The sequence below is a fragment of the Rhinolophus sinicus genome, chromosome 3 (assembly GCF_057876585.1).
Source record: "Rhinolophus sinicus isolate RSI-liver-muscle chromosome 3, RSI-T2T, whole genome shotgun sequence".
Lineage (NCBI taxonomy): Eukaryota > Metazoa > Chordata > Mammalia > Chiroptera > Rhinolophidae > Rhinolophus > Rhinolophus sinicus.
This window is the reverse complement of record NC_142503.1, coordinates 201,461,971-201,487,061: the sequence shown is the minus strand read 5'-3', so window position 1 is coordinate 201,487,061 and position 25,091 is coordinate 201,461,971. Positions and strand designations below refer to the sequence as shown.

The 25,091-nt window shown below is 64.9% G+C and overlaps 1 protein-coding gene across 6 annotated transcripts; it reads left to right on the top strand.

The window, feature by feature from the left end:
* Positions 1-1,190: 1,190 nt before the first annotated feature.
* On the top strand, positions 1,191-23,989 carry JAG2 (jagged canonical Notch ligand 2). Of its 6 annotated transcripts, none has more exons than XM_074326766.2 (26): positions 1,193-1,490; positions 1,606-1,956; positions 9,003-9,060; positions 10,279-10,530; positions 10,745-10,805; positions 14,185-14,315; positions 14,439-14,558; positions 14,720-14,833; positions 15,018-15,131; positions 15,279-15,392; positions 15,486-15,532; positions 15,644-15,814; positions 16,716-16,866; positions 16,956-17,111; positions 17,190-17,303; positions 17,546-17,659; positions 17,739-17,852; positions 17,977-18,093; positions 18,512-18,539; positions 18,620-18,723; positions 19,140-19,253; positions 19,360-19,475; positions 19,951-20,199; positions 20,817-20,948; positions 22,401-22,557; positions 22,639-23,989. In XM_074326766.2, the coding sequence occupies exons 1-26, from the start codon at positions 1,425-1,427 to the stop codon at positions 23,088-23,090; spliced, it is 3,717 nt and encodes a 1,238-aa protein (XP_074182867.2). In that variant the 5' UTR covers positions 1,193-1,424; the 3' UTR covers positions 23,091-23,989. The 6 variants fall into 6 exon arrangements, with proteins under 6 accessions (XP_074182871.2, XP_074182873.2, XP_074182867.2 ...); XM_074326768.2 differs by having other exon boundaries at positions 1,195-1,490; positions 18,620-18,705; XM_074326770.2 differs by lacking the exon at positions 14,720-14,833 and having other exon boundaries at positions 1,191-1,490.
* Positions 23,990-25,091: the final 1,102 nt, after the last annotated feature.

Sequence of the window (25,091 nt, the reverse complement as noted above, 5' to 3'; positions counted from 1 at the left end):
TCTGTGTGTACAGGTGCCTGGCTTGTGTCCTGCCCCTTCCCAGCCTACAGTGGGCTCAGGTGCAATGAGCCTTTGGAACGAGCACAGAAGGCCCATCCCTTCAGGGGTACCCAGCTCTTCCTGAGGCCTGGGTCCTGAAGGAGCTGTGAAACTGGGGGCGGGGGTGGGGTGGTGGCATTCATTCCCACTGCTTTGGCCCCTTGGGCAGTACCTCCCACACACCCTAGTGGTAGAGGGCAGTGTCTGTACTGAGTTCCTTCTGCCATGCCCCCAGCCCCTGAACCAGCGTCCCCCTCTTTCTACCAACTATGGCAGTGACTAGCTCCAGGCAAGGACCTGTGCTCCCAGCACCCAGCCCAGGGCCGGGGGAAATTTGCTGGAGGAGCCAGGGGCAAGAAGACGGCCCTGTTATTGTGGGGGAGGGGACAGAAGACCCCTGTAGAACATATGGTGATCCCCGACCGCCAAGGCGATCACCAGCCTGGTGGATGGGAGGTGTTGACCACGTGGAGGGGGGTGCAACATGGTGGGACATGGGGGCTCGGCGACCAGGACAGCAGAAGACTCTTTGGGTGGCCGTCACCTTGTCCTTTTGAGCGCGCAGCACCGTCCTTTATTGCCCCCGCCCAAGCTCGGACCCCAGCCTCGGCGTTCCTCGAGTGTGTGTGGCCTGGCGACCCCTGCGCCAGCGCGAGGCTGGGCACACAGGCTGCGCCTGGGAGCATTTGTTGCCTGGCAGCCCAACCCGTGAGCAGAGTGGAGGGGAGCAGCGCCCCCTGCGGCCGGCGCGGAGGGGTACCCTCCCCTGGGAAGGGGGCCGCGCCCTGATTTGTGCAGGAGGCGGCTTGTGTCCTCCGGGGCTGCGAGGAGTGAGGCGGTGGCGTACTGATGGGAGGGGACCGCGGCAGTGACCTCAGGGGGCGCCCCACCCCCTGGCTTCTGACACCCGGCGGGGCTCGGGCTCGGCGTTGGCGTCGGCGAAGCCCCCGCAGCCCAGTCGCCCAGGGAAGCGCGCGCCGGGCCGGGCGCTGGCGAGAGGCGCCGTCGGCCGCCTTTAAAGCCTGGGCGCCCCCGACCCCCCCCAGCCCCACCCCGTGGCGCGGCCCCGCCCCCTCATGCATATGCAGGTGCGCGGGTGACGAATGGGCGAACGAGCTGTCAGTCTCGTCCCGAACTTGCTGGCTGCGGGCGCCGGGAGCGCGGGCGCGCAGAGCCGAGGCCGGGACCCGCCGCCGTCGCCGCCGGGAGGGAGGGAGGGAGCCGGGCCGGAGCGCGGCCGCCTGCGAGCCCGAGCCCGAGCCCGAGGCCCGCGCGGCACCGCCTCGACCCCGCCCGCCGCCGCCGCTGCCGGCGCTCGGAGGGCGCGCGGGCGCTGGGAGGCCGGGCCGGGCGCGCAGGGGCGGCGGCGGCGGGGTGAGGCAGCGATGCGGGCGCGGGGCCGGGGGCGCCTGCCCCGGCGGTTGCTTCTGCTGCTGGCGCTGTGCGTGCAGGTGAGCGGGCGCGGGGGTCCGGCCGCCGCGAGGCCGCGGCGTGGGGGCGGGGCGCCCTCGGGGCTGCCACCGACCCCGGCCCGGCTCCCGCGCGCTCCCTCTGCCTTATTTTTAGGCGGCGCGGCCCATGGGCTATTTCGAGCTGCGGCTGAGCGCGCTGCGGAACGCGAACGGGGAGCTGCTCAACGGCGCCTGCTGTGACGGCGACGGCCGCTCGACACGCGCGGGGGGCTGCGGCCACGACGAGTGCGACACGTACGTGCGCGTGTGCCTCAAGGAGTACCAGGCCAAGGTGACGCCCACGGGGCCCTGCAGCTACGGCCACGGCGCCACGCCCGTGCTGGGTGGCAACTCCTTCTACCTGCCGCCCGCGGGCACCGCGGGGGACCGGGCGCGGGCGCGGGCCCGGGCTGGCGGCGACCAGGACCCGGGCCTCGTCGTCATCCCCTTCCAGTTTGCCTGGCCGGTACGTGCGCCCCCACCCCGAGCCCCAGCCCTCCCCTTCTCGGCGCCCCGGCCCCGCCCTGCCCACGGCCCCTCCAGCACCTGCGGCCAGGGCCCTGCGTGCGGCCGCGCGCACCCAGACGGGGCCGCGCCGGCAGGGGGCGCCGCGCGGCCGATGGGCCCCGGGGCGCGTGCTCCGTGGGGCCCGGTCGGCACCCCGCCACGTGGGCGCGCGGGGGTCGCGGCGTGTGCCTGCGTCGCCCTGCGCGTGTCTGCCTGGGTGGGGAGGCGCGGCGAGGCGTCCCGGGCCCGGGCAGGCAGCGGAGGCATGTGCGCTGCGCGTGCTGGGGCTGGTACAGGGCAGGCCCCGGCGGAGCCTCACCGGGCTCACGGCCAGCCTTCGCCCGCCCTGCTGGTTCCTGGATGCTCTGGGGGTGCAGTGGGGGTGGGGGGCATCTCGGGCGTGCGCTGCGGGGCCTGGGTCGGGGGGGGGGGGGGGCTTCATGCATGCGTCTTGGCTGCAGCTCTTGCTGCCGGCCCAGGAACCCTGGGGAGCAGATGGGCCCTGGTGCCCTGACTCTGTGGCACCATCCGTGTGGGGGTTTTTGGTTTTGTTTCTTCTATTTTGGGAGGAGGCTTGGAGGGTGGCCGGTCAGACAGGAGTTCTGGGCGTGGGGATGCTGGGAGGGATGTGAGCTGCCCCAAGCCATGGTGGGAGAGGGCTGGGACAGACGCAGGGGGCTGTGGGAGGGAGCGTTGGCAGGCGTCCCGAGGCCTCCAGGTGCCTGATGTGGTGTTTTCTGCAGCAGGGCCTGGCCTGGCACTTGAGGGTCTCTGTGCCACAGCCCTGGAACTGGGTGGGGCAGGAATGCAAGGACCCTGTGAGCAGGATCCCAGTGTGCAGGGTCAGGAGCAGTGGGCTGGGCCTGGGAGAGGGCCTGGGAGTGGGAAGTAGCTGGAGAAGGGTGCCAGCCTGTGATGGAGGGGCCGGACCTTATGACCGAGGACTTCCAGCTGAACCAGCCAGCTGGAGGCACCAGGACATGTCCACCTAGTGCCCTGCTCTGGAAAGATACTGGGGGGTCAAGGCCAGGCTGGCAAGGGTGAGCCAGTAGGACCTACCCAATGGGGAGGGGGGCTGCGCCACTGCCCCATCCTGCCTCTGAGCCCTGTGTTGGTACCTTCTCCTAAGCTTGGGCCAGGTGGACTCACTTGCTGTCCCACACTCACAGATTGCTGACTACCTTCCCACATAAGGAGACCCTGCCCCTGTGATCCTGGCTGACCTCTGGGGGTCTCCCTTGACCCCAGGGCCTCTGCGGGGAATGTGTCCCTGAGATGGAAAAGGCAAGGGTTAGGTCTGGGAGGGCCCGGGGCAGTTCCGATAAGCCCTGCCCCCTCGCCCCCACAGCCGCGAAGCAGGCAGGTCTGAGCAGGGCCGCAGCCTGTCATCTGCACTTGGGCCCCAGCCAGGGCGGCTCCAAATCGCTACCTGAGGATGTGTTTTCTGCTCTAGTTGGCAGCAGTGGCATGGGGGCAGGGAGGCCTTGGAGGAATGTAGCAGGCCAACGTGGGTCCTGCGTGGCTCTCAGCCCCACAGGCTGGTCCGCGGTGGGACAGGCTGGGCAGGCTGTCACCTCCCTGGGAGCCCTGAATTCCGGGCACTGGGTCTCAGGCCAGCTCACCTCTTTTCCTCCTGTCCCAGCTAGTACCCTCAGATGCCCCATGAGGGGGCAGGTGGTCTGCCCCCAGGTGGGTGGCTGGGACCGTGGGGTAGTGCATGTTTGGGGCAGCTCCCATCTCCCCTCTCTGCAGCCCTACGGCTGGGCTGCTGGGCGTGTGGTGGTGTGGTGATGCCAGTGCGCTGGTATTTCCGCTGGGCCGCAGCAGCCCCGCGGCCACGCGCCTTGGCTTACTCTGAGTCCGCTGGGGCGTGTTTGGAACCCAGGGCACCCGCCAGGCCCATCCACCCAAGGAAAGCAGGGACTGTGCCTGGCTCCCTGGGCACCGAGGAGTGGCTGAGCCCTGCCTTGGGTGCTTCAGTTGGCAGGATGGTGAGTCTCCTGCCCAGGGCCAGCTTGGACTCTTGGGGTTCCTGGGTTAGGAGGCATGAGGAGGGCCTTGGGGGTGGCTGCAGGTGGAAGGTGGGCTCCCAAGGAGGGGTACGGAGAGCTGCCCCTCCTGCCCCCAAGCTGGTTCCTGGAGGCAGGAGAACTGGGAGCAAATGTGGGCTCTGCTCTCCACCACCCTGTCGGCCAGCCCTGCCCCCACCCCCGGCCTCTACCAGTAGCCCAGGCTGGTTGGGTGGTCTCTGCACCCTGACCTGGGCAGTGGGCCGGTGTCTGTACTGTCTGTGACTGTGGTTCCATGTGATGTCAGGCTCTGCCTTCCGGAGAGGGACAGGCCAGGGTCTTAGATGTGGGGAGGTGGGGCGAGGCCTCCCAGGAGGCAGCCCCTAGGGTGGGAACTTCCTCTCCTCACCTGACCCCACCCCACGGATGACCCCGTGCCTGTTACTGGCCTCCCAGGAGGTGGGTCAGGGACACCCTTTTGGCTCTGGAGCCTGGCCTGTAGCTGGCAGGGTGGAGGCCACATGTGGTCATGTGTGCCTGTGTGTGCAGGTGTTCTCTCTGGATGTAGCAGGTGGCTGGTAGAGGGTTTGGGGTCCCGCTGGGCAGAGGGCTCAGAGGTGCTGGCGGATAGAGGCCGTGTGGCAGCCAGGGCCCCACCCGAGTGAGGGGCTGCAGCTCAGCTGGAGGCCATGCCTTCCTGCCTGTGTGCAGCTGTGTATGGTCGCTCATGGTGGGCAAAGCTGGAGTTTTGGGGAGAGCCAAGGTGGGAATGGGCCCTCTCACACGTCACAGGTGGGCCTCAGGCCCACCCCATTTCTGGCACTGCAGCCAATCAGAGACTCTGGGCCATGGCAGCTTCTGGGGCTCGGCTTTCCCACCTGTGAAATGGGGCAATGATGTGGCCACGTGAGAGGGGCATGGCTGCAGGCAGCCCCTAGCCCAGCACCCAGTCTGCCTAGTCTCCTCCCCTCCTCCACTGGCTGCCCATCGGAAGGCCAGGGGCCCTGGGGCCTGGGGTGTGCTCAGGGGTGTGTGTGAGGGGGGGCATTTGTACCCAAAGGGGGGCCTGGTGGGATGTGAGCACAGGGCCTGGGCTCCACCATTTCCAGCTACCAGGAGGCCTGGCAGCTGCATGAGCCCCCTGCCTGAGGTGGGCCAGGCTGAGGGTGGTGAGAGGTACCACCCTACCTGTGCTCCCTGGCCCCACAAGGAGCTAGGGGATGGGGGCTGGTGGAAGCCTGGCCCCCTCCCCACCTTACTTACTCTCCTCCTGGGGCCTTCTCTGTGCACACTGCCCCCTTCCTTCCTATACCTTCCCAGCAGGGCCTAGGAGTCCTGCTTGAGTGGGGCTGAGCAGGTGTCTGGGCAAAGTGGGGACCCTGAGAGGGCTACACTGGCCAGTGGAGGGCTTGCAAATGTGCTGGGGGTTTTGTCCCTGGGCCTTGAAGGGTAGGTTGGGGAGCCAGGCTCCATCTGATAGGAAAGAGGCCCCTTCAGGATTTGAAGCAGGGGCTTCATGGGAGGGTCCTCCCTCAGGGACCAATGAGGGCGTTCTCTGGGGAGCCAGGCCATGGCCTGAGCTGGAGGTGGGGAGACAGGCATCTCTAACCCCCAGGTAACTGAGTCCCCGTCCCCAATATTCCAGTTGAACTCGGTCCCCATTCTCCAAACTTGAGGTGAGCCAGTGTCCCCATCGCCAGAGCCCAGGTGAACAGGTTCCCCATCCCCTGCTCCCAGGTGAGCCAGGTGCTACAGCAGTCTCACAAAGTCCATGTGACAAGGTGCCAGGAGACCCTGGGCTGCTGGCTGTCTTCCCAGCAAGGGAGCTGAGGGTGCAGTGGGTGGGGCATACGCAGAGAAGGCCCTGGTGGGTCTCGGGTGTGGAGGCAGCGTCTGGGCTCCTATGTGGGCTGGGCCTGTGGTCCATCCCTCCTGCCATGGCCCTGGGGCCCACACCTTAGGGGAGGCCCCTTCCCCTTCTCCCTCCAGTGACAATGGCTGCAGAAGCCTGGGCCTCTCCAAAGCTCGGGTTTCAGGAAATGTATCTGTGCGTAGAGCTCCTGGCACTGACGACACCCAGCTCTGCTCCGTGGGGGTCCAGGCGGCTGATGCTGGGTGCTGCCAGAAGGGAGCCAGGCTGGAGCCTTGGACCTGGGCAGTAGGCCTGGGGTGCCCCGGGCTATGGGGTGTCCTGGGCCACGGGGTTCCCTCAGCTGTGGGGTGTGGTACATCGGGGTACCCCCACGGGTACACCCCTGTCTGCCCTGTGCCATTTCCATGTCTTTGGGCTATGGCCCTGTTTGCCTGTCTGAGTTAGATGAGGGTTTGGACCTGGCCTTGGGGGTCTGCCCTTGAGGGGGTGTGGCTGGGTCAGGGCAGGACTGCAAGAAGAGGTGGCTGGGTCTTCAGGGACAGGCCAGATGGCCAAGTGGCACTCCCATGGCCTGGAGGAGGGACCAGGTTTCCTCTGCCCGCTCACTAGGGAACCCGGTCCTCGTGCGCCTGCCCAGGCACCAACCCCAGCCTGGCCCTGGGACACAGGACCCCTCAGAGGACCCGCCCAGGCTCTGCAGGGCTTGGGGTTGACACAACCTTGTGAGGCTGGCAGCCGTGAGGCAGACAGCACAGCGCTGACAGGCTGCCGTTTGCCGAGGGGAAGCCGAGTCCTGGAGGCCAGCCCAGGGGAGATCGGCTGGGCCCCGCACCCAGGGAGGCTCAGGTTCTCCCTGGACGCCTCCCTGCCATCCAGGTGTAGGGAGCCCAGCTGGCGGGCGCTGGGGCCCTTGAGGGTGGGCAGGCGGGCGCTCGTCCCTGCGGGAGCAGGTAACCGGAGCCCTGGGCGCGGGCGAAGGTGGCCGTAATCCTACCTGGGCTGCCGGCATGGGGTTTCCTGGGAGCCCGGAGCCCAGGTGCCAGGAGACGGCCAGGGCGGCCCTGCGGGTGGGCGGCCTGGGCCTGGGGCTTTCCTGCCCTGCTGGGGGGCCTGACCCACAGTGGAGGTCACAGGCCCATGCTGGCCTGCCCTCTCGCGCCTGCCCGTCGCCGTGCCGGCTCCCTGCACCCAGCCCCTGCCTCTGCCCACCATACTGCCTGCTCCACCCTGCATCTGTGCCTCACGTGGACCCCGCAGCCACTCACTTTGCTCAGCATTGGCGTCAGTTGGCACTGGGGTGAGCGGCCCATGACCTGACCCATACCTCTGTCCAGCTGCGCAGTGCCCCTGCGTAGGGAGCCTCCTCGCGCTCTCTGCAGCCTCGGTCCTGTGGAGAGGCCGGCCCCGACCCTGGGTAGGACAGCACTCCACCCCTCCCTGGAGCCCCGCTGGCTCATCTGTCCGCCAGGGCAGAGGTTGTGGTCCCCAGGGACAGAGCTAGTCCTAGTGCAGGGTGCATAAGTGAATGAACAAACGAACGAACGAACGAAACAAGTGAAGCCTGGGAAGGAACTGAGATCCAGCTGTCACCACGTGTGGGAATGGCCAGGGGAAGGCTGGCCTGACGGAGGCATTGCAGGCCAAGGAAGGGAGCTGTGTGTGCAAAGGCCCTGGGGCAGGGTGGGCATCTGGGGTGGCTGTGTGGAGGGCAGCAGTTGTGGGGAGCCGTAAGAGGGCTCTGAGCACGGGGAAGATGTGGACAGAGTCCTGGGGTTTTTGTAGCTCCTGTGGATGAGGGTGTAGAAAAGGCCTAGTCGCTTCAGGCAGCCCTCGGAGGGGCGGCCTGGCACAGGCCTGCTGGCCTGGTGGAGGGTGGTGGCGGGTGAGAGGGAATGGGGTTAAGGGAGATTCAGGAGGTGGGATTGAGAGCCTGGTGACAGCCCCATGGGAAGCAGAAAGGGTTCTGGAAGGGTAGAGGATGGCGCCCTCCCCATTTCTGTTCTGTGCTCCTGGGTGGGTGTGGGCCCCAGGGTGGCAGCTGGTAGGTATGAGGTCCTGTGGGTCATCTGGGTGTCTCGGAGGCCCCTGCTGGTGGGGACAAGGCTCAGAGCAGGGACAGCCAGTGAATGAGGGGAGGGAAGCTTAGGGACGGCAAGTGTCTCCCTGGGGGGCAGGGAGAGGGGCAGGTCCAGAGGCAGTGGGTGTGGTTGGGTGTGGGGCTGGGGGCGGGGGGCGGGGCATGCCCTGCCCAGGGAGGACGGTCAGGCTTGGGTCTGGGCATCAGCAGGAGGCCACAGGGGTGGTGGGACCGGCCTGGGTCGGTGCCCCCTTGGGCGGGAAGCTGGCAACCTGTGGCCCCAGAGTTGGCCTTGTCCTGTGGGAGCCAGGGTCTGGTGGAGTAGTGGTCAGCCCTTTCATGGCTGGTCCAAAGATGGGGGGGAGCCACGGAGGGTCCCCGGAAGAGAAAAGCTGGGCAGGGTGTGCCAAGGCTCGCTCCCACTGGGTCGTTGTACCTGCGAGTGACAAGGGCTGCATGCATACTCTCACGGAGAGTGCAGGTGCTGGAGTTTCTCAGTGATGTCACCCCATCACATAGTCTGGGACTGGAGGGAGGGGGTGGTGACCACAGCTGAGGCTGCAGTGGGCGTCCCTGGGCTTCCGTTTCCCACCTGTGCAGCAAGGGCTCCTCGCTGCCGTTTTCCTGTTCTCAAGGTGAGGCAGATGTGTGGGCTGTGTGGTGCTTACTGTGCACCTGCCGTGTCCTGGAAGGGCAGCATCTGTCACTCTCCCCTGTCTCTGCTGACTCGAGCTGGTTGGGCTGGTCAGGTGTGGGCCGCTGGCCACAGGGGCCAGGGCACTAAGGCTTGGTGACCTGGGGGGCAGCCTCCCTCCTGCGAGCAGATTATTTGGGGGTCTGCTGACATGTGGCCAGAGGCTGTTTCTCAGAGCCAAGGGGGAAAGGAGGGTGTTGAAAGGGGGTCTTCGGCTGTGGGGAGAAGCCCTGACAGACTCAGGGGCAGAGTTGGGGCTCAGGGCTGGGGTACGGCAGACAGGCCCCCACCTGTACAGCGGCAGGCAGGTGGGGGCTGCAGGGACCTGACTGGCGCCTCCCCATGTCTGTAGCGTTCATTCACCCTCATCGTGGAAGCCTGGGACCGGGACAACGACACCACGCTAGATGGTGAGTGAGCCCCGACTCGGCGGCTTGTGGCCGGTCAGTGCCTGCCCCGTGGCCACGGACCCCTCCCAGCCATAGACACATATGTGGCCAGGTTCCTTGTTCTGTCTTGCTCGGGACAGGCCGCATGCCAGGAAAGCTGCCTCTTCCCTGAGGATCTTGCGTGTGGTGTCCCTTTTCACCCTAGCTGGCAGGAAGCTCTGCTGCATTTGTGATTAGCAGAGCTGTGTGTGCTCTGCTTTCCTCCCCAGTCTCAGCTTTGGCCATGTTCCTCTCGGGCCACGTCAGTGGCACAGTGGAGTGGGGCACCCTCGAAAGGCGCTTTCTGCCTGTCTGCCCTCTGCCCAAGACTCACCTGCTGCTGGCTGGCCTATGCAGGGCCCTGTGGTGTTAAAGAGGTTTTCTATGGACAAATGGGAAGAGCACTGTAGGCAATGGGAGCAGCACGTGCAAAGGCCCCGAGGCCAGAGTGAGCCAGACGTGTTCAGGGAGCAGCAGGGGGCCATGTGGCAGAATTGAAGCAATGAGGTCAGTGAGCCTGGGGTCAGAGCATGGAGGTTTTGAGCCTTGGGTCCCACAGGAGATGATGCTGGGGGGTTGGGGCACCCAGCAGGCATGGGGATGGGTGGCCCAGGTCTGGAGTGTTTCAGGGCAAAGGGTGCAGTGGAACGTGGGTGCGAGCTGGCTGGGAGAAGCCTCTGCTTAGGGCATCGAGGGAGCGTGGCATTCCCTAGGCTTTCATCGTGGAAAATCCCAAAGGCACAAGAGCATAGAGAATGGGTTCACAGGGCCCGTGTGCCCATGGCTGCCACTCAGCCTCCGCTCTCACAGTGGCTTGGTTGGAGGTGAGGCCCAGCCTTGGGTCACTGGTGCCTTGGGGCCGAGAGAAGGCGTGTCTATGACTGGGCTGTAGGGTGTGCCTGTTGCAGGAATGGCCCTGGGGGGTCAGGAGCAGGAGAGACACAGGGCAGCTGAGTGACAGCCCCATGCAGGATGGGTGACGTGTACCTGGGGTGGGGAGTGCTGGCGTGGGAGGAAGATCACCGCCGTGGGGCACAGGTGGGGGCCTTGCAAGGGCGTCCCCACCCCCCTGCCCCAGCTGCAGCTGCGTTTGGGGTGGGGAGCAGGCGTCCTCCTTGGGCCTGAGCTTCGTGCAACAGCCCGTGCTGGTGTTGGTGGGAGTGGCGTCGCCGTGGCTGACCGACCATGCTGCCCCCACAGAGGAGCTGCTGATCGAGCGTGTGTGGCACACTGGCATGATCAACCCCGAGGACCGCTGGAAAAGCCTGCACTTCAGCGGCCACGTGGCCCAGCTGGAGCTGCAGGTGCGCGTGCGCTGTGCTGAGAACTACTACAGCCCCACCTGCAACAAGTTCTGCCGGCCGCGCAGCGACTTCTTCGGCCACTACACCTGCGACCAGTACGGCAACAAGGCCTGCATGGACGGCTGGATGGGCCGGGAGTGCAAGCAAGGTGCGCGGGTCAGGGGCCTTGGGACACCTGCAGGGGGGTTCAGGCGTGCATGGGTCTCGGGCATGTGCAGGGGGGCTCAGCTGTGTGCAGGGGGGCTCGGGCCGTGTGTGGAGGGTTTGGGGCCATGTGCAGGGGGGCTCAGGGTCATGTGTGGGGAACCCCGGGCATGGTGGCCTGCCCTGCTGCAGCGGCTCTCTGCTCCCCTCTGTTCCAGCCGTGTGTAAACAAGGCTGTAACCTGCTCCATGGGGGATGTGCGGTGCCTGGGGAGTGCAGGTGAGTGCCACGGCCCTCCTCCCCCTGCTGGGCCCTGGTGGCCCCATCCAGCAAACAGCTAGCTGCTTCTGCACGCTCCTCCCTCAGCAGAGGGTGGCTGAGCACCTACTGTGCGCGGGACGCTTGCTGTGCTGGACATCAGAGAGGCAGGCTCTGCTCCTGTGCAGCTTATAATCGGTGCAGGGCAGACCCCAGTCCTCATAGCCCAGGGCGTGCCGATGGCAACAGCCCCACAAGGACAGCAGAGCATGGAACCGGGGAGGTGGCCAGGGCCATTTCATGTGACATGGCCAGGACAGTCACGTCCAAGGGGCAGAGGCCTGGAGACCAAGGGCCACCTGAGGATGGCTGCCCACAGCATGGAGGACTAGGTGCAGACAGCATGGGGGCTTGAGCTGGTGGGTGGGGGACAAGGAGATGCCAGTGAGGGTGGGGTGGGACCCAGAGGGTTTAGAGCTGGGCCAGGTGGGATGGAAGGAAGAGCCAGGCAGGGAGGCTACAGGGCTGGGAGGTGGAGAACTGGGCGGGACCTGCAAACATCCTGGAGTGGATTTGATGTAGGGGTGAAGCGAAGAGTGGGGGGCCAAGGAGGACCCCAAGCCTTCTGGCCTGTGCCACTGATTGGTGGGGCTGCCATAACTGAGGTGGGGGTGGCCGCAGGCAGAGCAGGCAGGTAGAGAAAGGCCTGTCATGTTGGAGGGGGGTGTCTGCCCTCTCTCAGGAGACCTGTGGAAGGCAGAGGGGTTTATGGGGAGAGGCTTGGCCTGAGACACAAGTGGGGTAGCTGTGGCGTCCAGGCGGAGTTTGCAGCCCTAGGCTGGGGGCAGGTGGAGAGAAGAGGCCAAGGAACCAGCCTCGGCCTCCTGCTGGTAGAGGTGTGCAGTGGTGTGCAGACTGCCACTGGCGTCGGGGCCGGGAAGGCAGGGGTCCTGGCGACCAGGTGTGGGAGACTGACCTGGGGGATGGTGGGAGAGACCCCTCGATGGCGTAAGTCAGGAAGGTGGGAGGGGAGCATTGGGTGAGCAGCTTTGCCATGTAGCGGCAGCCAGGAGGCAGGGGTGGGCAGTCAGAGGGGACCGGGCCAGGGGCTTGGAGTGGGCAGGGAACTTAGAGCAGGGTACTCTCACAGTGTGCAGGCCAGGGTGGGTGCTGGGCATGTGTCAGGACAGCCTGGGACACGGGGCTGGGCCCAGGTAGACACTCTCAGCCCTCAGGAGGGACTGCAAGTTGGCGGAGACGGCAGGTGGGGGTGAGTGAAACTCTTGGCCCCAGCCTGGCATTTTACTAATCCCAGAACCCCCCCACTGGGTGGGTTTGCTTCCATATGCGTTTTCCAAACAAGGACACTGAGCACAGAGACGTTAAGTAACTTCCCCACAGTCACACAGGGATGAGTTTAGACAAGAGGACAAGGTTTAGGAGCCAGGAAGGGAGGGGCGGTGACCTCCTCCATTTGTTGTGTGGTGGCTTTGGCCAGGGAAGGGCAGGGGGCTTGGGCTTCACCCAGCCAGCCCCTCACATTGCTGGATTTCAGATAAATCAAGTGAGCTTCCAGGTGTGGAGACACAGCAGAGGTGAGAGGGCACCTGGGGGGTGGCCTGGTCCAGGGCAGGTCCATGTCTTGGGGGCCAGCCGCTACCAGGAGCCAACCCTGGGTGGAAAAGGTAGATGTGGGGCCTGCCTTCTGACTTGTGTGGTGGGTGTGAGCCTAGGGACCCTGGTGAGCACAGTGGGGCTGGCCGTCAGCTCCGCACTAGCTTTGCAGGTCCTGGCTTGGCACTATGTGCAGTGCACAACCTTCATGGCGGGCCAGTGACTGAGCAGCCAAGGTGGAGGAAGGTGGGAGAGCAGTTGGTCTCTGCCCCACCCTCTCACTGGTGTGGGCTGTGCAGGAAGCTAAGGGGCAGGACTCCTGAGGACAGAGGCCAGCCCCCGCCCGCCCTCTCAGGCCCTGTGGGTGAGGCCCAGCTGCTGCCGGTGGCTCCCGGCTCCGGTTTCAGTGCAGGACACCCCCCACCGGATGCGGCGGAGATGGCCGTGCCTTCCTGCCGCCTCCTCCCCGGCTTCTGGAGCTGTAGGCTAGGGAGGTGGGGGCCTGCCGAGGGCTGCCTCACCCGGGGCTGAGAGCACGCCCTTGGGACCCGCTGAGGTGACCCAAGGTAGCGTGGGCCCTCCCAAGCCTGGTCCCCCACATCACCTGAAGGGAGGATTCGGGTGGGGTGGCTCCTCTGTGCACACGGGGCCGGATGGTGGAACCCCTTCTCGCCAGTCTCGGCTTCCGTGTGCCCACTGAGCTGTCCAACATCCCCTCTGGATGGCCACGGGGCCCAGGGATGGCCCAGGAAGGGCCATGGCTCCTTCCTTTTACAAAATAAATTCCCACGGCAGGTGCCGGCATGGAAGAGACGAGGTCTGGATGTCATTCCCTTCCCACAGGACCTTTGAGTTCTAGGAAAGGGGTTTCTGGGGGTCCTGTTCAGGGCCTGGAGGGTGGCCTGCCGGGCCCCAGGGTATCTACCGTAGGACGGTGGGCTCTCTCCCCTGACAGTAGTGCCCCCGAATCAGATGGAGCTCTGGGCCCTTGGCAGGGCAGCAGCCTCTGTCCCCTGCGAGTTTTCTGGGCCAGCCACAGCCTGGGAGGGGGCCTGCACTGACAGCCTTGGGTGCCACCTGCCCCTCCTCCTGAAAGACTTCTCGGAGGGGGTGCTGGCCCACAGCATGGGGCAGGGCCAGGTCTCAGGGTCGTGGCCTTGGAGCCAAGCTGTCTCTCAAGGCCATTTGCCAGCGAGCAGGTGACTCTTCCTGGGTCAGGCACTGCCCTGAGCCTGACCTCTCGCAGGGCTGTCCTGCTGTAGCCTGTGAGCCTTGGTATCCCCACCTGTGACATTGGCCCTTGATGGGGCATTTTTGGGACAGAGAAGTTACTGCCCTTGAGTTTCGGGTGAGGTCTTGAGCTGTCCTCAAGGTCACAGAGCTGTGGCCATGCCAGGCGCCCTCTCCTGGCATCCTGCTGGCCTGTGGTCTGAGCTGGCACTCTCATTCCTGGGGTCCCGGTAGGGCCTCCCTTTCCCGGCGCCTGCTCTGGGGGCCCTGCTCGGGGCTAAGTCCCAAAATAGCTCAGGGAGGAGTGACTGGACAGCTGCGGCCCACTGTCCTCGGCCACAGGCCGGGAAGTGCCCGTGACAGTGTGGGCTGGCTGGCCAGCCGGCCAGCCGTAACCCCACCTGGCTCGGGGCCTGCTCCAGTTCAAAGGCTCAGGCTGCCAGCCCAGGGGTGGCCCACGTGACTGAGCCTGCATCCCTGTGCCACCCTGGCAGCTGCCACAGCTCCCAGCGTCCACCCTCACCCACCAGGCCCCATGGCCCTTGGACTTCCCCAGGTGCAGCTATGGCTGGCAAGGGAGGTTCTGTGATGAGTGCGTCCCATATCCCGGCTGTGTACATGGCAGCTGCGTGGAGCCCTGGCAGTGCAACTGCGAGACCAACTGGGGTGGCCTGCTTTGCAACAAAGGTAGTGGTGGGCAGGCGGTGGGTGGTGGGCGGCCAGGTGGCAAGGCCGGAGGCTCAGCCATCTCGGGAAAGGTGGGTAGCAAGGGGCAGGGCCTGTCCCTTGAGCACCCACCCCTGCCCCCAGACTTGAACTACTGCGGCAGCCACCACCCCTGCACCAATGGGGGCACGTGCATCAACGCCGAACCCGACCAGTACCACTGCGCCTGCCCTGCTGGCTACTCGGGCAGGAACTGTGAGCGGGGTACGTCAGGGCCCGCCATGGGGCACCGTGCTGGTTCTCAGGTGCCCCGCTGCTTTGCCCCAGCCTTGGGGCCCTGTGGGTGTGGGGAGGAGCACTTGTGGAAAGCTGGGGGCCCCAGGCCACCCCATCCACCCACCCACTGCCTCTGGTTCCCAATACAGCAGAGCATGCCTGTGCCTCCAACCCGTGTGCCAATGGGGGCTCTTGCCATGAGGTGCCCTCCGGCTTCGAGTGCCACTGCCCATCTGGCTGGAGCGGGCCCACCTGTGCACTGGGTGAGCACCCATTCAAGTGGATTGGGGAGCTCCAGCCTGAGGGGTCTGCAGGGTGGGGGTGGAGTGCAGTGGTTAAGCCAGGAGAGGAGTGACCAGAAGCCCCAGGCATGTGGCCCCTACCCCACTGTGGGGCCCCGCCTTCCCACACCACCCACGTTCCACGCCTCCTTCCGTCCCTCTGCAGACATTGATGAGTGTGCCTCCAGCCCGTGTGCAGCAGGCGGCACCTGTGTGGACCAAGTGGATGGCTTCGAGTGTATCTGCCCCGAGCAGTGGGTGGGGGCCACCTGCCAGCTGGGTAAGGGCCCCACAGGGCAGGTGTGTGCATGGACCGCATGCTGTGCATGCAAGCGGCTGCTGCTGGTGCTGCTGGGGCTGCGGGTGCTGCTGGGGCTGCGGGGCAGGCGGGGCTCGGGCCCCATTCTCCCCCTTGTCTTGTCCACAGACGCCAATGAGTGTGAAGGGAAGCCGTGCCTTAATGCTTTTTCTTGCAAAAACCTGATTGGTGGCTATTACTGTGATTGCATCCCGGGCTGGAAGGGCGTCAACTGCCATATCAGTCAGTATGGGTGGGCAGGCGGCAGGCGGGAGGGCTGGGAGAGCTGGGAGAGCTCAAGAACCCTGCCCGTGACTCTGCCCCTATGTCCCCCAGACATCGACGACTGTCCTGGGCAGTGTCAGCACGGTGGCACCTGCAAGGTAAGGTGTGGCCGGCCACCCTGCCCCTACACACCTGTGGGAGGGGCGTGCGTCCGGAGGTGCCTGCTGGGTGCGGCTGTAAGAGGCTAACTGCCCACCTGCCCCGCCCAGGACCTGGTGAACGGCTACCAGTGTGTGTGCCCGCGGGGCTTCGGAGGCCGGCACTGTGAGCTGCAGCTGAATGAGTGTGCCAGCAGCCCCTGCCTGGGCGGCCTGTGCGAGGACCTGGTCGATGGGTTCCGCTGCCACTGCCCCCAGGGCTTCTCCGGACCACTCTGCGAGGTGACTGGGTGCTGTTCTGCCCTTCCAAGGAGCCTCAGGGGCAGGCCATTGTCCCCAGGCCACCGAGTAACCAGGAGGAGCTGTAGTATGTGTGTGGGGGTGTCCCTATAGAGTGTCCCAGGCTCAATCCTAGACCAAGACGCAGGCCCCAAAGTCGGGGCACCTGGCTGGGCAGAGGGTAGGGGGAGGGTGAAAGTGTTCCTGCTTGTCATGACAAGCACTGGCAGGTCACTTGGCTGCCCAGGTGCGCTGTCTACCACACCGTGACTGGAGAGCAAGTGGCTTTGATGGGGTGGAGCATGTAGGCAGCCTGAAAGGGGCCTAGGGTCGGGAGGGAGTGACAGCATGTGAGAGGTTGCACATGCTGTGTGTGGGGCCTGGGGAGGGGTGGGTGGAAGCCTGCCTCCGTCACTTGCCCCGGTCTTTGCAGGGGAGAGTATTGGGGCTGCAGGGGTGCACAAGGCAGGGCTCCTGGCCAGCAGGCTTCCTGGGGTCCATAGCAAGGTCTTGCCTGGGACCTTGGAGCCTGGTGGTGTGTCTGGGGAGGACCCACAGACTGGGTTCAGGGTGGTCATGGCATTGGAGAAAGAGGGTCAGGAGCTGGTCTTCCTGCCAGCAGGAGGGGTGAGGCCGGATGCCGCCGGGGGCAGGCAGAGGAAGCAGGCTGTGGTGGAGTGAGCATGGCGGGAGGGGCCTGAAGGCCCGCAGGTGTTTCCGTCCAGCTGACGGGCCTGGACAGTCTCTGGTGGGAGGTTCTTCAGGCTCTGGCCGAAAAGGCCCTGGTGTTTAGGCTGAGCAGGACTGGGGCTTCCGGGATTCCTCAAATGGACAAGATGTCTGGATCATCTCCCAGTACCTCGGCGTGCAGGGCTGGGCCCTCACCATGCGCCCCATCCCACAGGTGGACATCGACTTCTGTGAGCCGAGCCCCTGCCAGAACGGTGCCCGCTGCTACAACCTGGAGGGCGACTATTACTGTGCGTGCCCCGATGACATGGGTGGCAAGAACTGCTCCGTGCCCAGGGAGCCATGCCCTGGCGGTGCCTGCAAACGTAGGTGTGGGGTGGGGCCTGCAGAGGTGGCACACACGGCCGGGGACTACAGAGATGGGGGCGGGCTGACCCTTCCTCATTTGTCGCAGTGATCGATGGCTGCGGTCTGGAGGCGGGACCCAGGGTGGGCGGTGCCGCGCCCTCTAACCGCGTGTGCGGCCCCCATGGACACTGCGTCAGCCAGCCCGGGGGCAATTTCTCTTGCGTCTGCGACAGCGGCTTCACGGGTGCCTACTGCCACGAGAGTGAGTGGCTGGGGGCCGGGTGGGGGCCGGGCGGGGGCCGGGCTAGCTGGGGACCCTGCTCACCCCTGCCTCTCGCAGACATCGACGACTGCCTGGGCCAGCCATGCCGCAATGGGGGCACGTGTATTGACGAGGTGGACGCCTTCCGCTGCTTCTGCCCCAGCGGCTGGGAGGGCGAGCTGTGCGACACCAGTGAGTGGGCCTCTCCAGGCTCCCCCATCCCCATGGCTGTGCCTCTGTGTGCTGGGTGTGGCACACCGTGCCTGGGGGGCTCCCACCAGTGCCTCAGCCTGTTCCTGGCTCTTGCCACCTGGCTCTCCTTTCCTGCCCCTCTGTCTTTCCCGGCGCAGCTCCAGTGCCTCCCCCCCCCCGCCCCCCCGAAACCCTCCCTGAATGCGGGTGACCCCCCTGCTGACCAGTGTCCTCGCCCCCAGATCCCAACGACTGCCTTCCCGATCCCTGCCACAGCCGCGGCCACTGCTACGACCTGGTTAATGACTTCTACTGTGTATGTGATGATGGCTGGAAGGGCAAGACCTGCCACTCGCGTGAGTGCCCACCGGGCTGCCTTCCGGGACCTGCCTGCTGCTCTGGGGCATGCCCGCTGAGCAGCCTGTGTGCCCGCAGGCGAGTTCCAGTGTGACACCTATACTTGCAGCAACGGTGGCACGTGCTATGACAGTGGCGACACCTTCCGCTGTGCCTGCCCCCCGGGCTGGAAGGGCAGCACCTGTAACATTGGTGAGGAGGCCCTGGGTGTCAGGGGCCTGGGCACGGGCTTTGTCCCTGCTCCTGGCTCGGGGGCATGGTGTGGAGACCCCATCCACCAGGGCAGCTGAGCAGGCCCCCTTCCTTTCCGTCGCAGCCAAGAACAGCAGCTGCCTGCCCAACCCCTGCGTGAACGGGGGCACCTGTGTGGGCAGCGGGGGCTCCTTCTCCTGCATCTGCCGGGACGGCTGGGAGGGCCGCACCTGCACGCACAGTGAGCTGCTGGGGTGGGAGGGTCCATGAGGGGTGGGGGTGCTGTGGCATGGGCCCACTCTTCTCCACCAGGCTCCCCAGGCCTGCTCCTCCCGCCCTGTGGACGTGCCCGCTGCACCTGTCCACCAAAACACAGTTGTATCCCAAGACCTGCTCTGCTACCTCCGATCCCCCCACCTCCAGCCAGGCTCCTGCTCACCCCAACGAAAGGCACCCTCCAGGATTGGCCCCTCTGTGACTGCCCAGGGCCACCTCCTCCTGAAGCCACCTGCCCACCCCAGCCTCCCAGCACAGATATGGTGGGCTGGCGTGGACAGTTTGGTGTCTGCCTGCTCCACGTCCGGGGCACCTACACCGGGTACAGGGCGCTGGGGGGGTGGCTGCCGTGCTGACCTCCCTTTCTCTCACGTCACATGCAGACACCAACGACTGCAACCCTCTGCCTTGGTGAGTGGCAGCCCTGGGGGCCGGTGGACCCGGGGAGCTCGGCTAGCGTGGGCTCCTGATACCTGCTCTCTCCCCTGCAGCTACAATGGCGGCGTCTGTGTTGATGGTGTGAATTGGTTCCGCTGCGAGTGTGCGCCTGGCTTCGCGGGTCCTGATTGCCGCATCAGTGAGGCGGGGAGGCTGGGTGGGTGGGCCCAAGTGTCTGGGGTCAGGGGTCACGAGGGTCCACGTACCCTGAAGGACAGCGTGAACACAGCCACTTCCTGCCTCGCTCCAAGCCTCAGTTTCCCCACTTGTCTGTGCTCTGCCCATAGCACCCCTATGCTCACACCCCAGCCTAGGTACTGGGGCTGCCCTAGAAGGGGATGGACCCTAGTTGGTCTGAGGTGTTTGTGCCCCAGGGCCCTGCCCACCCTATTCCAGAAGTGGATGGAAAAGGGTGGGCTGGAGCGCATTAATCCTCAGGCTGGTGACAGTGACTGTACTAGGCCTGGCTCAGAAACCCGAGCTGGCCTGGACCCTGCCCCTTGGGGACCTGCACAGGCCTCCCTCCTGGGCGCTGGCCTCCGTGCTGCCCGCTGAGCCCCATCTGTCCTGCAGACATTGACGAGTGCCAGTCCTCGCCCTGCGCTTACGGGGCCACGTGTGTGGATGAGATCAACGGCTATCGCTGCAGCTGCCCACCAGGCCGGGCTGGCCCACGGTGCCAGGAGGGTAGGTGGAGAGTACCACTCGGTCAGGGCCACGCCAGGCGGGACGGGCAAGGCCTGGACTCCAGGGCCCGTTGCCCCCACTCATCCCCCACTCCCTCTCCTAACAGTGCTCGTGTTCGGGAGGTCCTGCTGGTCACAGGGCGTGCCCTTCCCACACGGGAGCTCCTGGGTGGAAGACTGTAATAGCTGCCGCTGCCTGGATGGCCGCCGAGTCTGTAGCAAGGTGCCAGGGGGCCCCTGCCCAAGAGCCTCCCTGACCAGTCCTGCCCTGCCTGGGTCTGACATCCTGGTGCCCTTGGCCTGGGGTGGCCCGTTTTTTGTCCATTACCCTGACTCACCCTGTGAGACCTGGGAGCCGGTGCTGGGGGGTGACCCAAGTCTGCCTGTCTCTGCTGGACATCCGGGGAGGAGGGCCCTCTGGCACCGCCGGCTTCCTCTCCTCATTGTACAGTCGGGGAAACAGGCTTAACCGTGCTCAGGCTACAGGAGCCCAAGGCCTGCGAGCCACCTGGCCCCGCCCTCAGGGCTACCGCTGCTCTGGTGGGGTTCCTTTCTGGTGCTAGGGTCAGCCTGGGAGCCCTGGGTGGGGTGGGGCATGGCCCTGGGACTTGCTGACCCCGACCGTGTGTCTCCCTGCGTGGTGCCTACGCGTTTCTGCGGGTGCCCATGTGTCTTCCTCCCTGTGCATGCTGGCCCAGGTGTGGTGCGGCAGGAAGCCTTGCCTGCTGGCCGGCCGGCCGGACACCCTGAGTGCCCAGTGCCCAGCAGGGCAGCAGTGCCGGGAGAAGGCCCCGGGCCAGTGCCTACAGCCACCCTGTGCAGCCTGGGGGGAGTGCAGCACGGCAGAACCCCTGCTGCCTGGCACCGCCTGCCTGCCACGCTCCAGCCACTTGGACAACAACTGCGCACGCCTCACGCTGCACTTCGACCGAGACCAAGTGCCCCAGGTGAGTGGCCCCGGCAGTGGGCACCCCGAGTGCCTGCAGAACCTGGACACTCTTGTCCCCTCGGAGTGACCACTCAGATGGCAGAGATCAGCTGCCTGCCATACTGGCTGTGGCTCGACCCCTGTGGAGTTAGGGGGCTGTGGGTGGCCACGTGGCCACTCAGGGAGCCCAGCCTTGTGTGGTCAGGTGGGAGGGGGCACTGAGCCATGTGTGCCCTGTGTGGGCAGCAGGGCAGGCCAGGAGTGGTAGGCGCAGCCAAGGTGCCACTCCATCAGCCCTCTCGCGGAGGCCTGGGCCAGCCTGCAGCTCTGTGGGTGATCCTATGGCCTAGTGCTTGGAGCCCAGAGGGAGGGGCTCAGAAGTCAGTGAGGCCTGGTACACCCCACCCCACCCCCGGGGCCTGTGGGTGGAGCAAAAGGACAAGCATGTACTCTGGTGGAGTGGTCTGTGTCCTGTGTGTGGGACACAGGTCTGGTGTGGGAAACCAACTCCCCAATGGGACCCCTGCATCCCACCCTGTGTCCCCAGACGGGCTGTCAGATGTCTTCTGCTACATGCCTTTGGTGCCAGCTAGGGAATGACTGGGCCCTGCTCATGTGCTACCCATCTCTGCCCAGGGTACCACTGTGGGCGCCATCTGCTCAGGGATTCGTGCCCTGCCAGCCACAAGGACAGTGGCCCAGGACCGCCTGCTCGTGCTGCTCTGTGACCGGCCATCCTCGGGGTCCAGTGCTGTGGAGGTGGCCATGGTGAGGAGTGCTGGATGGGCCCAGTGGCCACCCTTGCTCAGCGCACTCTCTGTGCTCCTAGGAGGTGCTGGGGTGGACGGCTAGGCCAGGCTGGTCCCCATGTACTCAGGGAGACAGAGTAACCCACTGACTCAGAAGTCCGCCCCCATTGCAGTTGTGTAGGGTGGGCTGTTGGTGCCCTCATTGGAGGCTGGTGGAACTGGGACGGGGTCCTGGAGGAGAGGAGGTGGCGGCCCAGCAGGGGTGGGAGGGGAGCTGAGGCCGGGACTTAGGGGCACAGTTCAAGGCAATGCATGTGGCCAGGTTGGAAGACTGGGCCAGCAGCTGGGGCAAGGCAGAGGTGGGAAGAGCAAGGAGAGGCCAGTGTGTGCCTGTCTGAGAGTGGACAGGAGGGGCCGGGGAGTGGCTCAGAGCAGCGGGAGATGGTCATTGGCAATTAGGGATCAGCTTCTCGAGGGACGTAGAGCAAGGGTGTAGGGTGAGGTCACTCGTCCTGTCTGCTGAAATGCAGGGTCTGCAGGAGGCTGGCAGAGGCCCGCAGGAGCTCGTCTGCGGGTGAGGCAGGGGCAGTGGGCCACATGACCTGGAGGACAGGGTGGGTAGGGGTGCTGCGGGAGCGGGGCTCAGGCTGCAGAAGCGAAAGGGGAGGGGCGCCAGGTCAGCAGATCACAGGCTGGGTCAGGCGCTGGTTGGAGAGTTTCAGAGACAGAATGGTGACGGGACCTGGACTTGGATTGCGCCCCTTCTCTTGTCTGGTGTCTGAAGCCGTGGAGGTTGGGGCTCTGGGCACGTGTCCCTGGAGCAATGAGAGACCCCCAGGTGACGGCAGGAGATGGGTACAGAGGCAGCACTCAGGGAAGGAGAGTGGACGGGTCTAGGGTAGACAGTGATGGGGTACAGTGGGCATTCTTGGGGTCCTGCTCTGGGCCCTGAGGGGCCGTCCAATAAACCAGAAACCACAGGGTAGGGTGAGTCTGTGGCTGGGAGTGTGCAGGCAGGGAAGGAGGCAGGGCAGTTCCTCAGGGTGCTGTCTAGGTGCCAGCGTTGGGTGGTAGGGTGCCATATGGGCAGAGGCACAGCCAGGACAGCTCTTGCACTGGGGGCAGTACCAGGCTTGTGGTGCCCTTGGGGCTGCCAGTGGCCCTGACAGCCATTCCTGCCCTGGATGGAAAGGACCGGTCAAGACACACCCATCTCCCTGTGAACCGCCTAGTGGGGCCCTCCCCTCAACAAGACCCAGGGACCAGACTCCCAAGCCCCCAGCCCTGATCCAGGGCAGCCCTGCTCAGGACCACAGTACCTGCGTGGTCTGTGCAGCTGGATGGCAACCCTGGCATTCCACTTGGCCGGTGGACACAGAGCCAGGCACTCTGTCCTGGCTCCCGCTGGGCGTGGGGGGCGCAGGCCCCAGGGGTCGGCGGGCGGGCACCTCAGCACTGTCCTCTGCTACAGTCCTTCAGCCCCGCGCGGGACCTGCCCGACAGCAGCCTGATCCAGAGTGCCGCTCACGCCATCGTGGCTGCCATCACCCAGCGGGGCAACAGCTCACTGCTGCTGGCTGTCACTGAGGTCAAGGTGGAGACGGTGGTCATGGGCGGCTCCTCTGCAGGTGAGCAGGGGGCGGGTGGGAGGTTGGTGGGCTGGGCCGGGGCCAGCAGTGCCTGGGCTGCAAATGCCGCCGCCCGTGCAGGTGTGCTGGTGCCCGTGCTGTGTGGCGTGTTCAGCGTGCTGTGTCTGGCCTGCGTGGCTGTCTGCGTCTGGTGGACCCGCAAGCGCAGGAAAGAGCGGGAGAGGAGTCGGCTGCCGCGGGAAGAGAGCGCCAACAATCAGTGGGCCCCGCTCAACCCCATCCGCAACCCCATCGAGCGGCCAGCGGGCGGCCACAAGGAGGCGCTGTACCAGTGCAAGAACTTCACGCCCCCGCCGCGCAGGGCGGGCCGTGGGGATGGCGAAGACGAGGAGGACGAGGAGCCCGGCCGCGCGGAGGAGGACTCCCTGGAGGCCGAGAAGTTCCTCGCGCACAAACTCACCAAAGAGCCCGGCCGCTCGCCCGGGAGGCCGGCCGGCTGGGTCTCAGGCCCCAAAGTGGACAACCGCACAGTCCGGGGCGTGGGCGAGGCCCGCCGCGCTGGCCAGGAGTAGGCAGGCCGCCAGCGGGCCGCGCGTGACCCTTCGCCGGACAGTGGGAGGCTGAGGCTGTGTGCATAGTTTATTTTGTGTAAAAAAACACCAAAAACCAAAAACAAATGTTTATTTTCTACGTTTCGTTAACCTTGTATAAATTATTCGGTAACTGTCAGGCGGAAAACGGCGGGGTGTTCTCGGATAGTTGCTATTTTTGTACCGTTTCCGGCGGGCGCCCACTGTGTGGCAGGGGAGAGCAGAGGGTGTCGTGTTCTCACCAAGCTGTTTAATGCTTGTTACCAGAGGCGGTGTGCTGTTTACAGAATCTTCCTGTGTATTCCTCACTTGGGGTTCTCAGTGGCTCCAGGCCAAAAAGCCGGTGGGACCCATGGCCCACGGTGTTGATAGGACCCGTGGCCGTCTGTGGGGCCCATGGCTGTCGGTGGGACCACCCGTGGCTGACAGTGTGGCCCATGACTGTTGGTGTGGCCCTGTGGCTGACCATGGCACCTGTGGTTGTCAGTAGGGCTTGAGGTCATCAGTGGGGCGGTGGTGTTGGCGTGACCCGAGGCCCGTGGGCAGCCCCTTGAGGGCTCACCGGTCAGGCCCCCCAGTCCGCTGTCCTCACGTGCTCCTGCCCGGAACACTCACTCTAGAGATCTTTCAACTGTGTTTTCAGAAGTGCCCTTCCTGACTGCTCTGTTCTCCCCGGGACGGTGGCAGTATTGAAGCTTGTGACAAGTGCCTTCACACAAACTCTCCCCTCGCAACTGTCAGCGTTTGCTGTGGGCACCAGGCCACTGCCCACCTGCCAGCCCCGGCCCCCCCTGTGAAAGTGCATTTTTGTAAATATGTACATATTAAATGAATCACTCTGTATATTTGATTTAATAACTTAAACATTTTGGTCTCCCTTGTTCTTGGGATGCTGGTCCTTTGTTATGTGCATTTGGGGGGGGTCTCAACAGGGGAGAGGCTGGGGTGTGGGCTGTATGTTGGGCCATGTGGCCCTGGTGGCTGTGAGCAGTGATTCAGTCTTGCTGACCATTGATGGCATTGGTATCCCATGAGGGTGACACAGGCTTCTTAGAAGCAGTCCTGGGATGGGGGAGGGGAAGCGCTTTACACCGCCCCTACTAATAGCAGCTACAAAATGCCTTATAAACTACTTCAAGGTCATTTGGCCATAAAGTGCTATCAAGGTTGTCAGGGCTTACCAGGGCAAACTTGAGAGAATGAAATCAGGGCCATCCCGCTGGCTGGCAAATGACTGGGCCTGGTGGCCTCGGGCTGGCTGTGGAAGGCTGTCTGGTGTCTTTGTGCACAAGTCGTTCGCTCTCCTGAGAGGGGCAGGTGGTCCCTAAGTTGAGGGACAAAGCCCAGAGCACAATCTGTAAAAGAGAAGAAAACCCTGCGAACAGCCTGGGCGGGAGTTGCGAGCTGGTTTGCTGTTTGCTGGTCGCCACCTGGACACCTGTCCTTAGGGTACTCCTGCCATCGGGTTCTCTAGATGCCATGCCAGCTGCAGTGCACATGGAAGGCGTGGCCTCCTGCAGGCCTACCTGTCCCACCAGCTCCACCGTGGTAAGGCCAGGTCTGTGGTAGGTCCTGTCACAATCATTTGGACCCTGAGGCTTGTGCCCTCCAGGTGAGGAGGCACAGAGGTGGACCTTTTTGCCCAGGAGGTGTCCCAGCAGACCAGGTGGGAAGTCTGCCCCTGAGAAGTCATGGTTCACGCCAGACTTGCATGGACGTGGAGCTCACACTGCCCACCACCAGTTGGCTAGAAAGCCTCCAAGTTTTGAGTTTCCTTTTCAACCATGTTAACCTAACCTGGGGCCCTTGATGCAAGGTCCTTTGTCCTAGACCTCTGTGTGCCTCAAGTGATTTTTTCAAGGTCAGAGGTCAGTGAACAGACAACAGTCCAACCCTAGCTCTCAAGGAACCTGGCATCGTGAGGGAGAGCAGCTAGAAGTAGCTAGCCAGGCGTCAGGTGCATATGGGACACTCAGACCCTGA